The sequence below is a fragment of the Anopheles moucheti genome, chromosome X (genome assembly GCF_943734755.1).
Source record: "Anopheles moucheti chromosome X, idAnoMoucSN_F20_07, whole genome shotgun sequence".
NCBI lineage: Eukaryota > Metazoa > Arthropoda > Insecta > Diptera > Culicidae > Anopheles > Anopheles moucheti.
In genome coordinates, this window is record NC_069142.1 from 15,564,519 (window position 1) to 15,586,215 (window position 21,697).

A 21,697-nucleotide genomic window follows, 5' to 3' on the forward strand; every position below is an offset into this window, starting at 1 on the left:
ATGCGGAGGAGGTAAAAGAGTGCGACATATTATTTCGATTCTTTATAGCGGTTCAGTTCATTCATACAAGGTATTTTTTGTTTGTAAAATGGTCACCATAATGATAATAAAACAACCAAATACTAAAACCAGTTTCATGTTTTTTGTTGTGTTTTGCCATCGAATAAACCTGAAGCTTTATTTACGAATCGTTAGCACAATAGATCGACGCAGCACTGCGCCGGTGTACTGCGCCGCGATAAGCAGAAATGAAGCCGTAATTGTGTTTCTTCAACTTTTCATAGCAGATTTATGAAGTTGCTAAAAAGCACACATTATAGAACACTAAATAAAGCCGCATAGGCAAGTTGCAGCAGTTGGCATAGGTTGGTTGGTTATATCCTTTCACAATTTTTTCCCTCACGATTATTTGTTCACGGTCAGCTCTGATGCGTAGTCGTGGAAGATCAAATGATTCTTCACCTCATTGTCCCGCAGTCGGAATGGTCCAAACATTCGAAACACCTGCTCCTTCGGATGTCTACGTCCGAATGCTTCTGACATTGCAGTGAACGCGTGTACGACACTATCCTGCAAGGCGTCATCCACCTGCTTCCGGACGTAAATGGCGGTTGCGTTGCGCTCGGCGTTTAGGTTAGACTCCAGGTGACAGTTTGCTGCGTTCGTGAGTGGTTGAAAGCTCAGGTCCGCACAAACTAGCACCTTGTCCACATTATGGACATTGACAGTCAATGTTTTCGAACGGACGATATGAATCGGTGCAGATGCACCGTCCGGCGAATTGATGTCTACTGTGCGCAGGGAGGGTAACTTCGAGGAAAGCACACGTGCCGCTCCAACGGCCTGCTCATTCGACGTATCCAGAGCACTAAAAAACGATAAAATTCGTGAACCATAATCTTGAGTGTAATCTTAAGCTATCGGGAGGTGGGGTGGATCGTACTTACACTGGACCATTTTGCAAACGTTCCTTGGTAATTGTCTTATCAGCTATCGCTACCATTACGTCATCATATGTTTCCCACAGGAGCGGCTTCAGCTGCACATTCGGCTGTCTTAACACCACCACGTCGGCATCCGTGCCATCCCGCACTGCGGCCACACATGCGTCCACTGTCTTCAGGACGCACTGTAGTGCAGGTCGAATATCGCGCGAATAGGCAGCCTGACGCATCAGGTCGCATTTCTGACGTTCATCCTCGGACACCACACAGAGGCGCAGCGTATTACCAAACCGTCCTTCACGTTCGATCACCTCAGCATAGTTAGCCTGTGCAAGGTATTCGCGAGGTGCAACCGTTTGCTGTCGATCTACTATCGGTGTGTTCTTATCGATCCAGAGCTTCTGAGCCGTGCGTCGGTCCGCGTCGGATATCTGATTGTTTGACTCGGTCCAGTAGCGATGCAGCTGTTGATTTAGCGTCTGCAGTTCGCGTAATCCGGCACCGTTTAGGTCACCATTGCCGAGCAGTACCTGCCACGGGCGCTGAGCCCAGGAACAAACTGGCTGCCCGTCGGCAATCGGACGTGTTGTTCCGTCCTCGCACAGGTAGACGTAGTCTTCCTTCCGAGCGTTAGGATTAAGCGCAGGTACGGGTAAACCACCAGGCGTCACGGGCAGTCCGAAGTACTTACGGACGTATATAGTCTTGCTGAATGCCACGTCACCACCATTCTCTACCAAACATCGGATTGCGCCCTCATACCCGGCAAACCGATCATCTTTGGCACAGCGTTGTGGTTGATCGCACCGTTCGCAGAGGTTCGCATAACGTGCCTTCAGTAGTCGATCGATACCAGCGTCGGAGGAGTAGCTACCCGGTAGACATGACGCACTGAACAGCTCTGACAGGCCAGCCAACTCTCTCTCAACAGGCGATAATGAACCGTCCCCAACAGGGAGCTTCAGCACACCGGCACGCTGCAAACGTGTTACCGGAATTTTATAGCCCACATTTCGGCCGTACCCGGTATGGCACGAACGCTTGCCGCGCAGATCAGCCAGGCTGCGGAAGTTATCGGACGCGCGGACCAGCATGATACCCTCGTACCGGAACATTGCGGTCGGTTCCTCGGACGTGCGCAGTTCACTGAATACGATGAAATCCTGATTGTCGAAGTGTGATGCAACGTACACATCTTCCGGATCTGCCGCAACGTAGTCCGCCTGGCGGTGCTGCACTTTACGCAAACAGTCCATCCGGTCAATACCAGCAACGCACGCGATCGATACGTCAGCTTTACGGGTTATACGCACACAATCATCCAATAAATCTGCCGAAACACACCAACGATATTTAGCAGCATCCTGAACATCCTGCCTATCTAACGCAGGTCCACCGTAAACACCTGCTACCAATAGCACGAACCACAGCGTGGCACAGGAATTCATCCTGAAGGCAGTGAGAGCGTTCCTTCCACCAAATATGTTGATCGTCACTGGTCCCGTAGCAACTCGTTCACTAAACATTATTACTGATCTGAGGCTTATTTTATACAACACTGCCATACCAGCGTATGTCCCAAACCGTTAAACCGGCATGCTATTTTTGTAATGTTTGAGATTTCAAAGGGGATTCCCTCTCAAACATTAATCTATCTATCAAAGGTCAGCCTGCCTTGCTACTTCGTTGTTGTAATAACAAAAAAGAAAATTTAATATGACATTGAACGTTTGAACGAAGGACGACAGATAGCACAATTTTTTTAGTTAATAGAATTTTTGGTTGTTTGCCAGCATTACTGCAATTAATCAGATAATTGTTTGCCATGAATTTTTAACATTTTTATGGTAGAAGTGTTTTCGTGGTTTGAATCTAACCTGAGCAGCGAAAAAGATCGAGCTCAGTATCAGTAACATTAGGCCACTGAGTAAAAAGATTTTGTTGAGAGAATGGTAGTATTTTGAGAAATTGAAATGCCAAACTTGGGTTCACAAAACAACAAAACATGGTCGAAGCCTTCAGAATCAATATTCATATCATTGGAATGAACCACGAATGAGGTAAGCATTCTCCTAATAAAAGTTACAACTCAAAATTGTTGAAACTGTGAAGATTTGAAAGCAAATCGTACGTGAAGAAAATCAAGACAATATTATGAGACAAGCATGAGATAATCAAATTTTCAACCACAATATTGTTGCATATTGCTCAATTGAACTCATGCCTTTGATAATTATAACTACTTTTATCTTTATTATTTTTTTCCATTTGTAATAATTTCCCAATGGCAATAATCGTTCCTTGTTTTAAGCTCGATGAAAACGATACCGTAACCGTGTTTACAAAAATTAAACCTCTTCATGCCTAAAATCTTTAAATCATTTTTAATTATTAAAAAGTATAGACACTAGTAGATGTATAAATATTTAAACCGTAGAATAAGGCAAGTAAAAGAAAACATTACGTGTCCAGTAACATTTAATGCAAACGCCACCAGTTCTCGTTTCGTTTATAGTACTAATAATTATTATTTATATAGCAGAGGCAATGTAATAGAAACAAAAACGAAAACCTTCATCCGGTACATCGTTTGATTTTGATTTTATATTTACAAACGAATAAATGAATCGACAACATTCTCGCTAGACAAACACTCGAAAGGGAAAAGAGGCACAAGCAACGATTACGCAGCTAAACGACATGAAGAGCTGGAGCCCTCATCGCATCGATGGATCACCATTGTATAGGGTATGCTGTTTAGTTGGGGTGACGTGCTGTGTGAATGCGTGTGTTCTGCCTGCCTCCGATCGGACCCTTTACTTCTTTTCATTGTCGGCCGCTGTACGCTGCTGCAGTAGCTGAATTCGGTGCTGGTTGACACAGTCAGTGAACTGCTTTACCTCTTCAGCACAGCGCAACGTCTCGTGTGGATTTTGCCGGTAGCATGCGATAACCTGTGCCTTCAGATCCTGGCAGGGTGGCAGCTGCTGCTGAACGGCGGTCGTTGCGAATCGTTTCTTTACGTCTGAAACCTGTAACAATGATGCAAGTTAAAGGCTACAGAAAAAAACGACTGATATCCCATTTTGGTTTGCCTTACCGCATCGCTATATTCCTTCTCCAGCACTTGGTTCGTCTTGGCGAGATTAGCCTCGAGTGCCTTCAGCCGTTGGGTCCAGTAAACGTCGTTCTCACGCAGTTCCCGTTCTTTCTCCTGCAGTACCTGCATGGAGGTAAGCGGATGTTCACCCTGATACACTATCGACGGTGGAACCGGCGGATTTGGGTAGGAGCTAGGTCCGCGAACTGGGGGCGCACTACCATCGTCGCTACCCTGCTGCGCCGGTTGGTGTTGCTGGGCGTCCGCATTCCGACCTGATGGTTGATTGTAGCAGAAAAATCTTTTAATCACTTGCAATCGCCCTGTCAAGCCTTCGATGCACCTTCCAGCCTAGGGCCACAGGTGACAGCGAGTTTTACCCGTATTGCGGTTGCATAACCGGGATTATAACAAGTACGCGAACGCGTCAGCATATTTATTTTGGCCATGCGATTAGCGACCAGAAAGCCACCCGAAAAGAATTGCAGATGAGCAATAAGAATGGGGAGGGTACAGCTTCCTGCAGATCGATCCGGTACAATGCAATTGCCGAATTGCAAGGTAGAGTGCACCAACGCATCCGTACTCACCTTGCGCCTTGGACGGCAGGCCACTCTTGAGCCGCTGAACTACATCATCGGAAATGTCGATCAGGCCGGCGGGTGAGTCGTTGTTCACCACCAGCGTTCTCGGATTGCTGGATGCGGCCCCCATCGCGTACGGCCCTTGAAATCGAAGCGTAAATCGCTACTCAGTGGCACAGCTGTGTTACTTCTTGCTTTTGCTTTCAAGCTTCACCTTTTGCACGGGATTTTCAACAGAATATGTTTTGACAGCTGTCACTTACATCAATCAGAAACGAAATTTCCCATTCAACATATTTCATGACGAATGTCACAGTGCGGAAAAAATAAATTTACTTTTTTTAACCGTAGAGTTGCCAACCAAATTAGCACACATAAGTTGGCAACCGGCATACCCGGGTATTCCATACGTTTTGACGTATACAATTAACGGTTTTCGTACGTAAACAATGCTTTCTATACATTTATATTATTGCAAATCTTTGAAAATCGGAACGTTAAATGGATATATAGAACTATAATGCAATATTGTACACATTTGTTATATCACACATATTATTTTTTGTGTTTTATGTAATGTATTTATTTACAATTTATTCATTTATTCTGGACTTTTTGTTACTTATGCGTATCTAAAATCTATTTCATTCATTAATTATGTTGTTCTATGTTATGATTAAACTAACGATCCAAATTTCAAATTTTAAATCGATTGAATTTGACTCGAAAATAAGCGCAATATGAAAAGAAGAAGAAGAGAAACGTCATTCTCCATACAAAATGTATGAAATACCCGGGTATGCTGGTTGCCAACTTACGTGGTAAAGTTTAAAATAAATCAAAATAAAATACTTACTGCTTCGGATATAAAAAGTTAAGACTACAGAAATTTTCAGGTCAATACAAGCAATGAATCAAAAGTAATTGCAGTTTAAAGTTGAAATAAAATATCCAGGTATCCGGTTGCCTACTTGAAGGTTAGAGTAATAATAGGCGCTATAAAAGACGAACGAGCTGTGCATCTCCGACTAGTCATGATTATAACGACGAAAATCACGACAGCTGATTGCTGTTATTGCACTTTCGATTTTGATGTTGTTTGGGTTTTTTCAAATTTTATCTTGAGAGTGTGGCCGCGAATTTCGTTCTCAGCTGTTTACGTCAAACGTCAAAAATCTGTCTAGTCTGCAATAACTGCAATAATTACACATCAACACTCTTTTGGCCACACATCCCTATCCAGAAATCTGAGTTATTTTCTAAAGTTCGTGCAACAGAAACATTAGGAAAGATTTCTCAACATCACGTTTTAGTTTCATTTCGATCTTTTGGTTTGTACACAAAAAGGTTTCCATGTAACGTACAGCTGATCTAGGGCTTGGTTCTCGTTAATATTCCTACTGCTTTTCTTGGTAAGTGGTATCCGCACTTGAAACATTGGTTTTACCAGATTTGCTGATGTTGCTACCGCACTGCATTATTGTATCTTTTCTTTTCTGTAAAATTAGTTTTAAAATACCTTATGCTGATAAATTTCAACACAATAGCGTCTTTCTTCAAGGATCTGTCGACTCCACGCTCCTAGACTGTGTATCGTGCTCTTTCAACCACAAAAGTAATTGTTGAGAATCCTTAGCTTGTGAATGATATCTAACATTGTAATATTTCTTCTATTCAAGGCATCTTTGTTGTTTAACGACCATCAACTATGAATATACCCAATCAATACCTAGAAAAGACAGAAGAAGTTGCCGATCAGGTATGCTATGCATATTATTACGAGTGAATGTCAAGCTAACATATTTTGGCAACGTCATCATTATATTATATCTTTTATCTACCTGTTATGTATCAATTATTCCTTCCGTTCGGTGTTGTGATTTCAAATTAAATATTTTGAATGCTAGGGAATGTAGTGAATCTTGGTCTGCTTTTATCCGTATGGTAGAGTGTAATAACGCTTAATACGAATCTTTGTCACAAGACCGAATTTGTGTTGAATCGTTACCTACCTTACCATGAGACCACGGCAGATTTGTTTCACACAATAATAAATACTTTCCAGTTGTAGTGTCAAATGACAAGCAACAACAAAGATAAGCAACTGTTTATAAAACACATCATTTTTTGAAAAATGTATCCAAATAGATTTTTTAACTCCAACATTAAATCGTCCAAGTACCACCCCACAGGTGGTGACCAAAAATTTTGCCATTCCACATTCTCCTATTAGAACTATTTGGCTCTGCTCTACTAACAAACCTTTGAATTGAACGAAATTAAAATGCAATGAATATTAGGTAATGTGAATATACATAACTCTAATTAAGTAAATATTTGGAAGGTTTGCATGAATCAACAAATAAGGTTTGATTCTGTTTGAATAAGAGCGCCTCGATAATTTAGTTACTTGCGGTGCCGGTTTCTCAAACTACATGACCGGTATAGGTACCTATGGGTTAGGACCCATCTGGGCTGTTCGTCAGGAACCATTTATTAGTATTCAGACTCATATAGAGTTAAAGAATTTCCTTTTTTATACGATGCATATGATCGTACAAATATGAAACTCTAAATCGTCTGCGTTATTCTCATTTGTATTGTAATAATTGTTATACATGTTATACAGGTGATACAGAGAACGACGCTGTGATTCCTTTGATGATGTAATTTGCCTTGTATGATAATTGAAAATCGTTACTTTTTGTGTTATCATTAGTCTAACTCTGCATTTTTGACTTACAAAAATCTTTATGCGAAAATTACATACCTAAAATCATTTTAAACGTGGGAAATACGGTATGTCTATAAACCAGTTAAGACAGGCATGATCTGGTAGAGCGTTACGCCATGAAGGATGATATTTGATTCACACACAGTATAGTGGGTGCTTTCGTGTAAATCGTAAAGTCAAGGGAATTTTGCTCCGGCTTATTGGCACTCATTTTATTCATCATCCCCGCAATTGATGCTCATATTTTAATTGGTGGTTTTTTATAAGTCGACAAAACATTGGAACGTCCACTTCCGTTTGTAGAAAATAAATCGTCACCTATTAAGCAGGCGATTCGAGATATGGGATTCATACCCAATATTTTTTATGAATTCTTGTATTAAAGTATTGTGTAATCTTAAGTCAAATGATTTATTGAATATTTAACTAGCTAAGTTAAGTATTTAAATTTAAAAACAAAACAAGATACATAACCACTTCCATAAACTCGTTTACTTCGTCACTCGAATTTGGGCTTCTGCATCGTGATGACCCTGTCAAATTATACTCAGACTTTAAAATTATGAGCAGTATTATGTTTAAAAATTATTTTAAATTTATACGTAGCAATTTACGTAATCTTTTTCTAGTTGAAAAGTTCTTCAAACGATCGGCAAATGTTTATTAAATACTAAATTTATTTTCTATTTTTTCTGTATTTTTAGGTAATAAGAAAGGGGAAACATGTCCTACCACATGTCGCGCGATTATGTCTGATAGCAACGTTTCTTGAGGATGGCATCCGGATGTGGGTGCAATGGAATGAACAGCGTGAATATATGGATATGAACTGGGGATGTGGCAAATTTTTGGCCACCACCTTCGTTCTTATCAATTTAATAGGACAGATTGGAGGTTGTGTGATGGTACTTGGACGATTGAAAGTGAGCATTGCTTGCTGGGTATTGTTTGGTATTGTTGTGTTGCAAACGATCGCGTATTCTGTCCTGTGGGATATACAGTTCTTGTTGCGTAATCTCGCCCTGATCGGTGCATTATTACTCGTGCTAGCGGAATCGCGCGGCGAAGCTCGATCACTATTTGCAGGCGTTCCTTCACTTGGAGAGAACAAACCGAAGAGTTTCATGCAACTGGCGGGTCGGGTACTTCTTGCATTCATGTTCATTACACTGATCCGTTTCGAGCTAAGTTTCTTACAAATCCTTCAGGATATCGTCGGATCCATATTAATGGTACTAGTTACGATCGGCTATAAGACTAAGCTCTCATCTCTTATTTTAGTAGCACTTCTAACAGTTCTAAACCTGTACCATAATGCATGGTGGACCATACCAGCATACAAGCCTCTGCGTGACTTTCTTAAGTACGATTTCTTCCAGACGCTCTCTGTCATTGGTGGCTTATTAATGATTGTTTCCCTCGGGCCAGGTGGTGTTTCAATGGATGAACATAAGAAAAAATGGTAAAAATATGCATTATACTAGGAAAGCAATAGTATCAATTTAAAATACAACTTCCGTTGATCTTTGTTTGTTCGTGAAACAGACCTCCGTACTGAACAATTATATTATTTCGGTGTAGACGAAAAGAGAACCGTAACAAAACACTTAAAATAGCATCGAAAACCATTTTTTCCTAGATTATAATTACTCCGGTTATTTTACACATTATGCAGCTGTTATGAAACCAACAGCATCAAAGGAAACAAACATTGAATATGTAAATGAAAATATAACTTAAAAAATGACATCTATAAAGTTACAAAATTCTCCGAACGTCGGTAATCGCTACTTTTGAAACCAGGTCGAGGATTCTATAACTTTCAGTTACTGAACAATATATTACTTTTATATGCAATAAGGAAGTTTATAAAAAACAACAATTCTACAGCGTTTGAAAAACGAACTACTTTGATACGATCCATCTATTGTTTTTCCATTTAAATCGTAAGAAAAAAAAATTACGACTTATGAAGTGCAGTAACAGGGGGTTCTAGGCAGGTCTTAAAAGCATCAATATTCACATCTGTGACGAATTTTCGTAAGCACAAAAAGAAAGGAATGTAAAACCAACACTCAATTTTTATTGATGCATAAAACTTTTCTAGAACAGAAAATTCTTTTTTCTTATACTATGTAGTATGCAAACTAAGGATGTGATTTGTTTACTTGATTCCGAAAAATAAAGGGAACCTTATGGAATTCTAACATTATAGTAGCGTGCAATATTTAGTTTGCTGGTAACAATACAACAGTTAACCGTTGATGGGTATCGATGGCACTTATAGATTATATACGCATGAACTAAGGGTTTGGATAATTTAATTTGTCTATATTCTCACTTATAACGGGGCCTAAACGTAAAACGCATCATAAAGGCGTACTGTACGTATGACGAAATGTTTAATCAACCCCTAGATTTAAAAAATATGGATTTATGCACCGTCCAACATTTGTAAAATGTGCCAAACAGGGAGTTGTTTGGAATTTAAAAAGGGATAAAAGTATTGAAGAAGAGTTTGATAATGACTAGTAGTCTGGTTACTACCATTACCCATTAACCGACCATTAGTAGCAAATTAAGTAGCCGGAGAAAAAATATAGCGAAATTTATGGAAACTTAAGTTGTGATTACACATTTTCTTCCTAAGTTATTATTGCTTCTTAATAAAACACAACATATGCTCTCTCTTTTTCTCTCGCTCTCTCCCTCTCTCTCTCTCTCTCTCTCTCTCTCTCTCTCTCTATCTCTCATGGCATTGGACATCCTATCTATCCGCTAAAGGTCTCGACCTACTATTTCTGGTTTTACACGTTGTACTAGTGGTATTTACACGTTTTTGATCTATACAACCGATGTTTTTAAAGTTTTAAAATTAAACAAATCTATTTCCCATACAAAATGTATGGGTTGCGCGGATATGATGGCGTTCGTTAAGATGAAGGCGTAAATTTGATCATCGTCACAACGGTTAAATTTATCCCAGTTGGTAATCCCGTATTGAATCGGCAGATTTATTTCTAAAGGAATGTTGTAACGGATAAAAGTAAAAGAATGCATGGGTAAAGGATTTCGGTAGTCCCCCAGACAAAAGAGTTTGTATTTAGCATGGATACATTTCCTTCACACTGGGCTGCGTTTGGCCATCAGATTTGGCAAAAAAATTTATATGTTGCATAGTCATATTTCATCGGTTTACTCTCTCGTTTGCGATCATTTCAAGCCAAATGAAAGAGAAATAAAATGTTCAGTTGTCAATTTCCCTGCTCTTCCCTTTTGAATTGTATGCATCTGTTTCGTATTGTAGTGTTGCTCTCTCTTGCAAAAGCGTGCAAATGTGAAATGTCAGAAAAACGTCAAAGCAGACAATTCTTGTAAACAAATCGTGCTCTGTCCCGTTCCCGTTAGCATATAAGGGTTAGGGTTAGGGTTAGCGAATCTATGTGGCTTACTGCTGATGTTTTGTGCGTAACTTCTTGCGAGCGAATTTTCTTGGCAGTGTAGATGCTTCAGTTGATTGTAGACTTGCAAGATTAGCCGAAGTGTCCCGGTGGTACGTGCCAAGGTGTTTGTGCCTGCTCTTCAATCACTAACAATTCAACTCATTTCAGTGTCGGTTTTGGTAACAGCAGTAGCAGCAGCAGCAACACCAGTGCCATCAGGTTTGTGTCGCGTACAATACCATGGTTTTAAAAAACCATTCTATCATCTGTAGAAATGTTATAAGTAGGGCAATAAGTAGGTGGGTTAGTGAAATGGTCTTTTCCGTTTAGAAACAAACACGTTCAAATTATAAAACAACAGATCTTTCCGGCATTATAATATCTATGCTTGGATGAGAAGAATCGTTATCAAAAGCCAGACAAAGATTCATGGTTAAACCTACACGGTAAGAACCAGAAAAATCAAATATGGTTAAAATTCTTAGTTACAGGGAAAAAGAATGTAATCCCCAATCCTTTTCATTTTAAATTCATATGAAGAAAATATTCACAATTTATTCACAACTTTTTCTGCAGTTATATCGCTGCAATGATGTATGCATTTCGATCTTATGCTGTGTGAAACGATCTTCTGGCACTCAAGTATTAATTACTTGAGAATTTGAATTTTTGGTTTAGATATCCTATTTACAAGGAGTTGATCTTCTTGTGTAACCAGAACGATTATTGTACTGAGAATGGTATTTTTACAAAACATCGAATCATATCATATAGGCCAATCATTTCGTTCCCAACGGCCAAAAGTCCGAATGCATTGCATAACGCTGTTCCCGTATTACATTGATGCGTTTGTAGGTAAGTATGGCATACACTTGCAATTCTGTCTTGGCCGCGGTGCAGCTGTATTCGATAATACCATGTTCATGCACCATGTTCATGTGTGTATCTTACAATCGTTGGCAAAGCTTTAGAAGTAAAATTCGAAAATCTCACTGTAGCCGGCACTGAAACAAATTGTACAATTTGTTTGTTGTTACCGAAGCTACGTTGTGTAAAGTTAATTTCAATCCTTTTTTAGAGCGTCTTCTTTATCAGCATGATGATATGCACGGTGAAACCAAATCTTCGCTGTAATGCGGCTGTTCACGCACCTGTGATATATCTCAGGATGAACATCTCTTGGAATCTTGGCATATACAACTCACCGTCCTACGATGTCTCTCCATTGATCGTAGCACACTGCGCGAAACGGTTATTTAAGGGACAGATTTAAAAATAGTCCTCATATGATGGTGATCATAGCAATCAAGTGAAGACGGTTGAACAGATGGTCTAGGTCACGGGAATTATTCGCAGGAAAACAAGTAGTAGCTGTAAGAAGTAGTGTCCGGCCGACCGGACACTTAGTTGGATGCTCTAGCACCATTTTGATGAGCGTCATTACGCATGAAAACTTTTTTCTTAGCTTTTCGGACGTCTGGCAAGAAACAAAATCTGCTGGATTGTCATCCGGCAGGAAGTGCTAATTTTCACGCACCCGGTATTCGAACTGTTCCAGCAGATGGATAACTTCAACATAAAACCAGTTTTTGCGTAACCTAAAGCTATGCGATGGAATAGAACGGTAATGCTCTCTGATAAATTTTCGGTGAGTGATAGCATTAGAAGATCACGTTTGTTTGTATAGCAGTAGACGATCGCAGAACATTGTATATGCCTAAACAAGAAAATTTTGGTTCAAAGTGAGATGTTTAGAATTCAACAATGTTTGCAATTCCTCACTCAATTGTTCCTGCTCTGTTCTTAAAAATGCTTGCAAAGAATGTGTAGCACATATTTTACGACCATGAAAATGGCCTGATTAGACAAGGAACATACCCGCATATTAACAACATTGTTAAAATGGTTGTTCTTATCTTCCTGTCGGACATAGAGAAATAATACAATCAGAAGAAAAACACACACTTACATTAAAAACGCTTGTTTCATGGTGAAAATACGAATACAATCAAGGAATCTAGATTAGAGCTAAATCATTTCACACTATAAATCAACCAAAGTCTGATGTTGGACGTTATCAACAGAATTGCAGAAAAAACTTAAGCGCTGTCCTCGTGTATGCCCTAGAAATCATGGAAGATTTAACACTTGATATACTACCCTTGTAGCAATTGTGGAGCATACTAGTTTCAAATTGATGTCTATTCCCTTCCTATATTCTATCGGTAATCTATGCCTAACTACATGAGTTCAACAGTGAACGTTGTACCGGAGATGATTATCATCTTTGATAGTGATTAGATGCATACAGCCTCTGGTATATAAGAATTTCTACTAGGTACATCAAATGATTAAACCATTTCAACAATATTTATTTTAATGGACACTCTAATCTTCATGAGCGTAAATCTTATGGAGTAGTACAAAGAGTACACTAAAAAAAAAATGAATTTTTTGTAGTATGTTCTATTTCTTGAAAATGCTTAGAAGTTTTCAGTTAAATTCTTTTTTTAATTAAAATCGAATCAAGATTATCTCAGATGGATTATATGAAGCATTGGTTTGAGCAACTATTTTTTTTTTTTAATATCGATAATAATGTGGCATACATGAGTATAAGATATTCATTACTTTCAATTCTAGACATCTTTTAATAAAGATTAAAATATAGAAATGAGAGTATACAGAATAATTGTACATTATAAATATCATTCTTAGTTATCGAATTTGATCATCTGATGTATTAAGTTCATATTTAATTTCTCGTATCCTTTTTTTTATTTTTTTTACTATTAATACATTTTAGTTCAATGTTTTAATGTACACAAACGTGGATTATGTCGACCTTTCCTAGTGTGTATGCAAAAAACAAATCATTCTTTATGCTTCTTTTCTTCTTTTTCGTGTAACATGCATTGATAAAAACTCTTCTTGTTTTTAAAATCGTTGCGAATAAATGTGCGATATATACACATTCACATCTGGCACTACTGCACCCAGCGAAACAACATAACTAAAACCGGGAGAGGACTAGATCATCAAAAGGGCGCTTGGAAAGTCTCTGTGAGTATCCCCGTCGTGAGATTGGAAACTCTCTCGCGAAACCACACCAGGAGAGTACGTTTTCGTTGTAACGCGAGAAAAAGGGAGGTAATACACCGTCCAGCGTAGCAAACGCACCACACCTCAACCATGTCGCTCAGTCTTATGCTAACGCTCTGTCAACGGAGCACTCGGGGCTTTGTGTTGCGCCCGGGCAGTGTGAACATCCGGCTAGCGGCCGCAGCACTACAAAATCCACACTGTCCAGCAGCGGAATCGCCAATCAAACAGCAACATAACCGCACGTTCCTCACGATGGCGTGCCTACAACAACAACAGCGATGCGTGTCGATCGACAACATCAATCCGGCAATCAAAACTATGGAATACGCGGTTCGTGGTCCGCTGGTGATTCGTGCCGGTGTTATCGAAAAGGAGCTTGAGCAGGTAGGTCCCGAGAACAGAAACTAGTTTTTACGTCGAATTGTGTTGATAAAAATTGAGTTCTTTCCGGTCCTGTGCTACTACAAATGTGGCATCATCACGGTAAAAATGGACTCAAACCCACAACTAGGGAGCGAAAAAACCCTTCAAAGAAGTTATCCGTGCTAACATCGGAGATTGTCACGCAATGGGTCAACCGCCAATTACCTTTATTCGACAGGTGAGTACAAATATTTGCCCCAACAAAAAGTTCAATAATCCACACTGATAAAGCTACCTTTGGAAAAGGAGCTACATCCTGTTGAGGTGCAGTTTTCTATTTAATTAAGTGCAAAGGGAGTAGCGGTCTGTGGCGGAACTGTCGATCGAACCTTATCGCTTACTAATACTATCGTGAATCCCCACCCTTCTGTTGAATGGAATCTCCACTCATGTGGACGCCAAAAATGAAGGAAAAGAAAGAGAAAAAAGCTCAAACGCGCAAAAACAAGATTAAATATTCATACAACGCCTCTGCGGTGCATCCATAAAACTCACCAGCCTAGGGTAAACTTCGCACAAAACAGGAAAACGCGGAGAAACAAGAGGGAATGTTAGGGAAGGAAGGTTTTGCTTACGTATATACCGGTGTATATTTGTTGATATTAAAGAGAAAGCATTATGTAATGCTGCCCTTATATTAACGAAAGGGCACTTGCTCCATCGATTCCAGTCGGAGTGATTCTTTTCTCACTTCTCTTTTTATATTGTAAATTATTATGTGGGGTTCATGTAGCTACTAGCAAATGTATACGAGTAGAGGTTAGTAAAAGAAACATTTTACTGATATTATTTGTACTAAACTATCATGTTAGCAAACGTCTTTCAATACCGAGATATAAAAGAATACATCGTAGAACCGGTTTCGGCAAACAGATTGAAAAATGAGACAGCTGTAGCTATAAATGTCTCATCTTGGAATACCAGAACCAGTTCTTTACCGAAATATCATATCAAACCTGAAAAGATTAACCTCTTTTGAAATATTAGCCAAACATCTTTCGAATGCCATTTAGAGAGTCCATATCGAAGAACCAAACACTTGTGTCTTTTCAGGAATTTTCATCAGTTACTTCGTAGCTTCTCTCTGATGATATACAAACATGATTGTATCGTTGCATGTTGCTTGGTTGGCGTTCGTGCAAAGATATGAGCCAGAAAATTAAATTGATCCCGTATATAGTTTTATTACTCGGCATCAACAAACCGTGACCTTCGTGACGACCTTTATCAATTGGCAAAAAAACAATGGTTAAATTCAATCGACGCGCTCCATGTTTGCTAATACTTGTCTTTCGGCGAACGGGAGCTAGCCAATATTTAAGATACACATTTGTGTGAGTTTTTTTATATATACGACTAGACTAGGAAACAAAATACGTTGGCAGACTATTGCGCAATTAGCGTAACGATGCTTTTATTAGTGTAAACTTGCTCGCTTCCTAAACGGTTATTCGCACATTTGTGACTGATTGATTTAGATTGGCTGGATACTATCTGACTACCATGCTAGTGTAGAGTTTGTTATTTATTTTATTTAAATTCCATTATGACGGCAATGAAGTGTAGAGTTTGTTATTGATGTAGAATTTGTGCTAAAGTTAGTACCTGACGAGCGTTGCATATTTATAACACAGGGCATCCATTTACTTGATGTGAAATAGCAATGAATTTGTATGCGATTACTGCAAAGATGTGTGTTGAGACTATGTAAACGGTCACCTTGTCGACGTTAACGATCACGTCTGTAATTAAACTTGGTTATCATGAGCGAGTTGTCGCGTAACATTTTGCTCCTCCATAACGGCTCTAAATCTTCTCTAGTTCTCTCAAAATGAAGAAAAGTGTTGTACAATTGACATAACAATGTACAGCGTGGGTTTTGGCCGCTAGCTGCAAAAGATATGTTAATATTTTTTAAACAAAACATGTATCGATGCCGCATCGGTACTAAGATGTTAAATCCACGGGCAAATATAAACTTCTCTACTAAACCCGCCTGCCCAAAATGTGTAGCAGCAGGTCGTGATCACGGTCTTCTATTTCGTTGTTGGTGAGCAAATTTTTAAAAGTGCGATATACATTTCCTGCCTCGCTCTCCGTTACGTGGGAGCGATCAGGAAATTTTACATCCGACAAAAAAACGCTTCATCTTATATTTTTTTAGTCGGATTCAGATCAACCACTTCGCTCAGGTTGCTTTGTGTTTTTTCGTTTCAGACAGTGCTGTTTACTCAACCAAATGTAAAAAATACTATTTATACAGAGGTGCCGCAGAACTGACGTTTTCTTATTTCGTTCCGTTCAGCTTCAATTGTGATTGTGTTTTGGTTGTTAAGGTTGGTACATTTACTAACCAACTGGCGTCACATTTCTGGCCATTATTAGCGTCTGATGGTGAAAACATTTAACTTGTATGGAGTATATTGAATTCGTTACAATATTTATCAGCAGTAATCATTCAACAAAAGACGCAAACAGGTTATTCAAAACATGTCAATCTGTTTTGCGCGTTGGTACATTTGCCTATGATTTGAATATAGGAACAATATCTCTAACATGAGCATCTTTTCTTGATGGGCAATAGGTCTACGTCTTGTGTGATAAGATATTTTCCATGGCTATGACTTGCGTTAACGATGTCTGTCAGCGACACTGACACGTTCTATGTTTGAACTCTTCAATAAGTATTATCTACTGTGTATTGTTAACTACCTTAAGGCAAATAGAAAACTACAGGAATGAGATAAGAATACAGCTTTATTATCACCCACTGTAAACGGTCATAAAATGTTATCAGAATCTGCTGAAGAGAAAACAACGTAGATTGAATGAGCTAGGTTCTAATAATGAACGAAGACGTTACACAATATAGCGTTACACTAAAAATGTTACCCACATGTTACCATCAGATACAGTATCAATAAAAACATATTCGATTGTGTTTCGTGTTCAAGCGATACAAATCTTGTATGAGTACATTTATCCTTTTCTGACTACTTTCGTTCAGTACAACAGTCTGGTCAGGTACAGCGGTAAGCGGTTGTCAAAAGATTGCAAGCAAAAGATTTGTGTTATCCACCAAAGTTTATCAATCTTTGCTGCTCAAACAAATTTGCCTTCTCTGTTCGAATTTCTGGTGTTTAGCCTATGAGCGGACATCAGTTTACCTAAATAAACAAACAAACATAAATAAGATTTGCTGAGGGTGAAAAAAAAACTCATCGCTAAAGTTTCATGTGAATGACTTCATTGAGTCTTTAATATAATATATAATATATTTTTTTCTTTAATATCAAGGTAAACATGTGCTGGTACCGAGTGAAAAAAGGCCTTTAGGCTAACTAACTATCAAACATTAACTATTTCCGATTATATGCCTTCTTTTAAAGGTACTTGGACTCGTATCGTATCCTCCATTGTTTAACGACGCTACCATCCCGACAGATGCAAAGAAGCGGGCTCGCGACATCCTGGATGGGTGCAAAGGTGGATCGGTCGGTTCGTATTCCGACTCTGCCGGCATCGAGGTGATCCGTCGGCATGCAGCCGAATACATCCAACGCCGTGATGGCGGCATACCGGCTGACTGGCAGAATATCATCCTTTCGGCTGGTGCGTCAGGCGGCATCAAGGTATTGATGGCGCTGCTGCGTTGCCCGATCGAAGGCAAAAAGCCAGGTGTCATGATACCGATCCCGCAGTACCCATTGTACTCGGCTACGATTGCCGAATTCGACATGGAGCAGATCGGCTACTATCTGGACGAGGCGAACAAGTGGGGCCTCGATATTGCCGAGCTGGAGCGTTCGTTGAACGAGGCGCGCAAAATATCGGCACCGCGTATATTGGTCGTCATCAATCCGGGCAACCCGACTGGGCAGGTGCTTTCGCGATCTAACATCGAAGACATCATCAAATTCGCGCATCGCGAGCGGCTAGTACTGTTCGCGGACGAAGTGTACCAGGATAACGTTTACGAAGTCGGCTCAAAGTTCCACTCGTTCAAGAAAGTGATGATGGAAATGGGTGACCCGTACAACAAGATGGAACTATGCAGTTTTATGTCCTGCTCGAAGGGATACATGGGCGAGTGTGGTATTCGCGGTGGGTACTCTGAGATTGTGAACCTCTGCCCGGATGTGCGCACAATGCTGTTGAAGTGCATTTCGGCACAGCTCTGCCCGACCACGGCCGGCCAAGCCGTTCTCGATTGTGTTGTAAACCCGCCGCAGAAGGGTGAACCATCGTACGAGCAATTTGAAAAGGAAAAGGAGGCAGTGTTGGAGTCTTTACGCGAGCGTGCCGAACTGGTAGCACGTACGTTCAACTCTATCGAAGGTTTCTCATGCAATCCGGTACAAGGTGCGATGTACGCCTTTCCGCAGATTCGATTGCCCCCGAAGGCTCTCGAGGCGGCCAAGAAGGAGGGAAAACCGGCCGACACATTCTACGCATTCCAATTGCTTGAGGAGACCGGTAAGTTGTGATTTTATTTTTAAATATGCAGAAATTAGTTTTGTGACTAACGTATTTATATTGTGATTTTCTTTTGGAAAGGAATCTGTATCGTTCCCGGCTCTGGCTTCGGACAAAGGCCCGGAACCTATCACTTCCGTACCACGATCCTGCCCCAGCCAGAAAAGTTGAAGGAGATGCTCGGTCTGTTCAAATCCTTCCACGAGAAATTCTTGCAGAAGTATAAGTAATAATTATTCGCGCGAAAGCACTAAACCGCCTCTACAACCATCAGGAGCGTAAACAAGCGAGTAATGATAAGAACGGGTGTGAATAGAATCAGTTGTTACAAAAAGAGTAACGAACTGTATTAGGGCGATGGAAAAGTCAAATTTCCATAACACCACTAATTCTACATATTGATCACACCAGAATCGGTAAACATATCGCACCAGCGGTTCAGAATAAATGGTTATATCGTGAAAGTGAAAGAGATGGAAAGAGAAACCCCATAAACAAATCCCAAGAAAGTGTTTTAAACCGTATCAGCGCGTTGATACCGTTTTGTTTTTGTGTTTTTGTTTTTCAAATGCTGTGGCTCCATATTTAAAGCAATCTCATTGTGATTTCTTGCAAACAACAAGGCTCCGTCTTTTGCGATTTAAACAAAAGCATGCACACAACAAGAATTATATGGAAACATGGTAAATGATGATGCGAATTGTGTAAGAATATGCAAGATGTTCTGGAAGTTGCCAACAATGATTACTCTAGTGAATGTTTTAATAATCTTGTTAACAAAAATCGAACTGCTCCAGCTTTTCACGTTGTTTTCAAATTCTGTTAGCATGGGAATTTCGTTCTCCATCGTTAGTCGATACTCGAAGATCAGTCTAATATGGGAAACTCATTTATGATTCTTGGCTCAAGCGAAGTTTTAGCATAACATTTAAGTTTCGTTTCTCTATACACATTCACACATGTATTACAAAAAGCACAGCATTCGTTAGTTCGTAATCAATACTGTTTTTGCAACGAAATATCGAAACCACAGAAGAGCATTTAATGCCTTCTTCGCAAAACTATCTCGTTTCGCTTTGGGTTTAGCCATAAGCACAACTAACGAAAGTATAAACAAAAAATGTGATGCGAATAGGTAATCCAAGAAAAGGGCAGCAAAGCGGATCCCTTGTTTTCGGAAAAACTCAAACGGGGAAAATGTGTATTCAAGGATATGAAAGGTAGATGGTTTAACTACGGCAAATTGCCAAAAGCTTCTCGATATCCCAAATCCTCTACGATAGCCATGCCATTAGTTGTGCGAATTCTATGTTATAAAATTGACAACGATTTTCTTATAACAGTTGAGAAAATTATAAAAATTCTCTATAATACGTTTTACTGGGTGTATTTTTGGTATGCTTGTTATCTTCTGCGCGCAGTAACCGTGTTGATACACCAAGGAAGTGAGTTATAAAACGCTAAAGAGCAATCTACGTTGATGCAGTTTAGAACCCTGTGACAAAGGGCCAAATAAGAAAACGCGACGGTATATGGCAAAAAATGTTCGCATTAATGCTAAACTGTACGCAAATTCGGAAACTTAACGACAATAATTTTTACACGATGTAGTCAGGTGTAAAAGTTTTATTGTGAAGCACATTTTATAGCTGTAGTGATCGAGGTTCTGTGAAAAATATTCGACATGTTATCTAGTTGTTTTCGAAAAAAGGTGCGCTATGGCATTGGTTGTCGATTACAATACATCCAATAGTTTTATTTTGTTTTATTTCCCGAGGTAAAAATATCAATTCAACTTATTCTGGCGCACCATACAGCGTCGCATTAACCGTGCGTTGGAGAGTATTGAAAACAAAATTTATGTACAACAAAAATACAGGTTAGCTAACACCAGAAGTAACAGTGTTAAATCTGGAAATCATCAAGATAACACTGTCTCTTTTTGACAATGCGAACCATTTCGACAAGAACATCGTCCGTAGTACATACCGAATGAACCAGCATGGAACGTACTATGAAAACCACCCAAAATTAACGCCTTCCGAGATTTAAGCAATGATTCCTTGGTTCAAGCAATGATTAATATTTAACCTACCAATGTTTAATGTTTGCCGAATACACATAAAAATATAACGAAACGGTTGTTAATTTTCATAACCTTTATGAAAGAAAAACTTGTTTTTTTTTGTGTTAAACTTGTGACATAATGATCTATCATTCTGTAATAAAAGTTCTCAAAAGTCAAGGTGATGGTGAAGGGGGTTGAAGATATTGATTAATTGTGTGATGAAATAATCAATATCAAAGCAATGCCAATGTCGGAACGGAAATTTTATACTTATAAAAACAATCCTTTTTACTCGCAAACACCAACCATTAATCGATTGTGAAGATAAGTTGGACAGGCAATAGTTGCAGCGGCGGATCAAACGGTAAGCGGAGTAGGCGGTCGCCTAGGGCCTCGCCGTGTTGGGGGCCCCAAAAAATGTGTGTAGTAGTAGAAGGTGTATACATAGGCCCCCTCTCCTTATGCTAGAGGGGGATACCTCGAAAGGTACCACAAGAGGCCTCTGGCGAAATTTGACCGCGAACTACCCGTGGGATGATTTAAAGTGAGTTCAGGAGCCCTTCTTACTGCACCTTTAGCTTTGCCTCATTTCAAGTTCAAGAAAGTTTCAAGAATTTGCCCAAACTCATCGTTTTTTAAATTAGAGGCCTAATTTATAATTCCGCCCTGGGCCTCCAAGGGGATTGATCCTCCACTGAATAGTTGGAATCCTGTTTATAGATAACACTCGATAGCAAGAAACGCATGTCTATATCCATTATCCATTGCTCCATCTCAATTAGGTATTACCACACCTCCATGTGGGTGACCTAAAAGGATG

At 39.6% G+C, this 21,697-nt stretch overlaps 4 protein-coding genes across 5 annotated transcripts; 2 read left to right on the top strand and 2 right to left on the bottom strand.

Annotated features, from left to right (window-relative positions):
- Positions 1-110: 110 nt before the first annotated feature.
- On the bottom strand, positions 111-2,442 carry LOC128306447 (transferrin). The gene is made up of 2 exons (XM_053043967.1): positions 948-2,442; positions 111-868 (listed from the first exon to the last, which is right to left on the bottom strand). Exons 1-2 carry the CDS (start codon positions 2,390-2,392, stop codon positions 406-408), a joined length of 1,908 nt encoding a protein of 635 aa, XP_052899927.1. The 5' UTR covers positions 2,393-2,442; the 3' UTR covers positions 111-405.
- Positions 2,443-3,239: 797 nt separating this feature from the next.
- Positions 3,240-4,848, bottom strand: LOC128306999 (MICOS complex subunit MIC25). The gene is made up of 3 exons (XM_053044698.1): positions 4,635-4,848; positions 4,045-4,319; positions 3,240-3,976 (listed from the first exon to the last, which is right to left on the bottom strand). The coding sequence occupies exons 1-3, from the start codon at positions 4,756-4,758 to the stop codon at positions 3,761-3,763; spliced, it is 615 nt and encodes a 204-aa protein (XP_052900658.1). The 5' UTR covers positions 4,759-4,848; the 3' UTR covers positions 3,240-3,760.
- A 1,002-nt stretch (positions 4,849-5,850) lies between these two features.
- LOC128306708 (surfeit locus protein 4 homolog) lies at positions 5,851-9,574 on the top strand. Its single transcript, XM_053044296.1, has 4 exons — positions 5,851-6,040; positions 6,137-6,243; positions 6,308-6,387; positions 8,067-9,574. The coding sequence occupies exons 3-4, from the start codon at positions 6,337-6,339 to the stop codon at positions 8,826-8,828; spliced, it is 813 nt and encodes a 270-aa protein (XP_052900256.1). The 5' UTR covers positions 5,851-6,040; positions 6,137-6,243; positions 6,308-6,336; the 3' UTR covers positions 8,829-9,574.
- A 1,215-nt stretch (positions 9,575-10,789) lies between these two features.
- LOC128306434 (alanine aminotransferase 1) lies at positions 10,790-21,077 on the top strand. 2 transcript variants are annotated; one of them, XM_053043954.1, is made up of 6 exons: positions 10,790-10,915; positions 10,974-11,024; positions 13,806-14,294; positions 14,422-14,511; positions 17,723-18,809; positions 18,891-21,077. In XM_053043954.1, the coding sequence occupies exons 3-6, from the start codon at positions 13,998-14,000 to the stop codon at positions 19,037-19,039; spliced, it is 1,623 nt and encodes a 540-aa protein (XP_052899914.1). In that variant the 5' UTR covers positions 10,790-10,915; positions 10,974-11,024; positions 13,806-13,997; the 3' UTR covers positions 19,040-21,077. The 2 variants fall into 2 exon arrangements, with proteins under 2 accessions (XP_052899914.1, XP_052899915.1); XM_053043955.1 differs by lacking the exons at positions 10,790-10,915; positions 10,974-11,024 and having other exon boundaries at positions 13,770-14,294.
- The last annotated feature ends 620 nt before the right edge of the window (positions 21,078-21,697 follow it).

Bases quoted from the DNA above. Each gene is read 5' to 3' on its own strand.
- LOC128306999 (XM_053044698.1), bottom strand. From the start codon at position 4,758: ATGGGGGCCGCATCCAGCAATCCGAGAACGCTGGTGGTGAACAACGAC. The intron at 4,320-4,634 runs GTGAGTACGGAT...ATCAACCATCAG, and splicing joins CCTGCCGTCCAAGGCGCAAG to GTCGGAATGCGGACGCCCAG. The intron at 3,977-4,044 runs GTAAGGCAAACC...TCATTGTTACAG, and splicing joins AGAAGGAATATAGCGATGCG to GTTTCAGACGTAAAGAAACG.
- LOC128306447 (XM_053043967.1), bottom strand. From the start codon at position 2,392: ATGAATTCCTGTGCCACGCTGTGGTTCGTGCTATTGGTAGCAGGTGTT. The intron at 869-947 runs GTAAGTACGATC...ATCGTTTTTTAG, and splicing joins CGTTTGCAAAATGGTCCAGT to TGCTCTGGATACGTCGAATG.
- LOC128306708 (XM_053044296.1), top strand. From the start codon at position 6,337: ATGAATATACCCAATCAATACCTAGAAAAGACAGAAGAAGTTGCCGAT. The intron at 6,388-8,066 runs GTATGCTATGCA...CTGTATTTTTAG, and splicing joins CAGAAGAAGTTGCCGATCAG to GTAATAAGAAAGGGGAAACA.
- LOC128306434 (XM_053043954.1), top strand. From the start codon at position 13,998: ATGTCGCTCAGTCTTATGCTAACGCTCTGTCAACGGAGCACTCGGGGC. The intron at 14,295-14,421 runs GTAGGTCCCGAG...ACCCACAACTAG, and splicing joins TCGAAAAGGAGCTTGAGCAG to GGAGCGAAAAAACCCTTCAA. The intron at 14,512-17,722 runs GTGAGTACAAAT...CTTCTTTTAAAG, and splicing joins CAATTACCTTTATTCGACAG to GTACTTGGACTCGTATCGTA.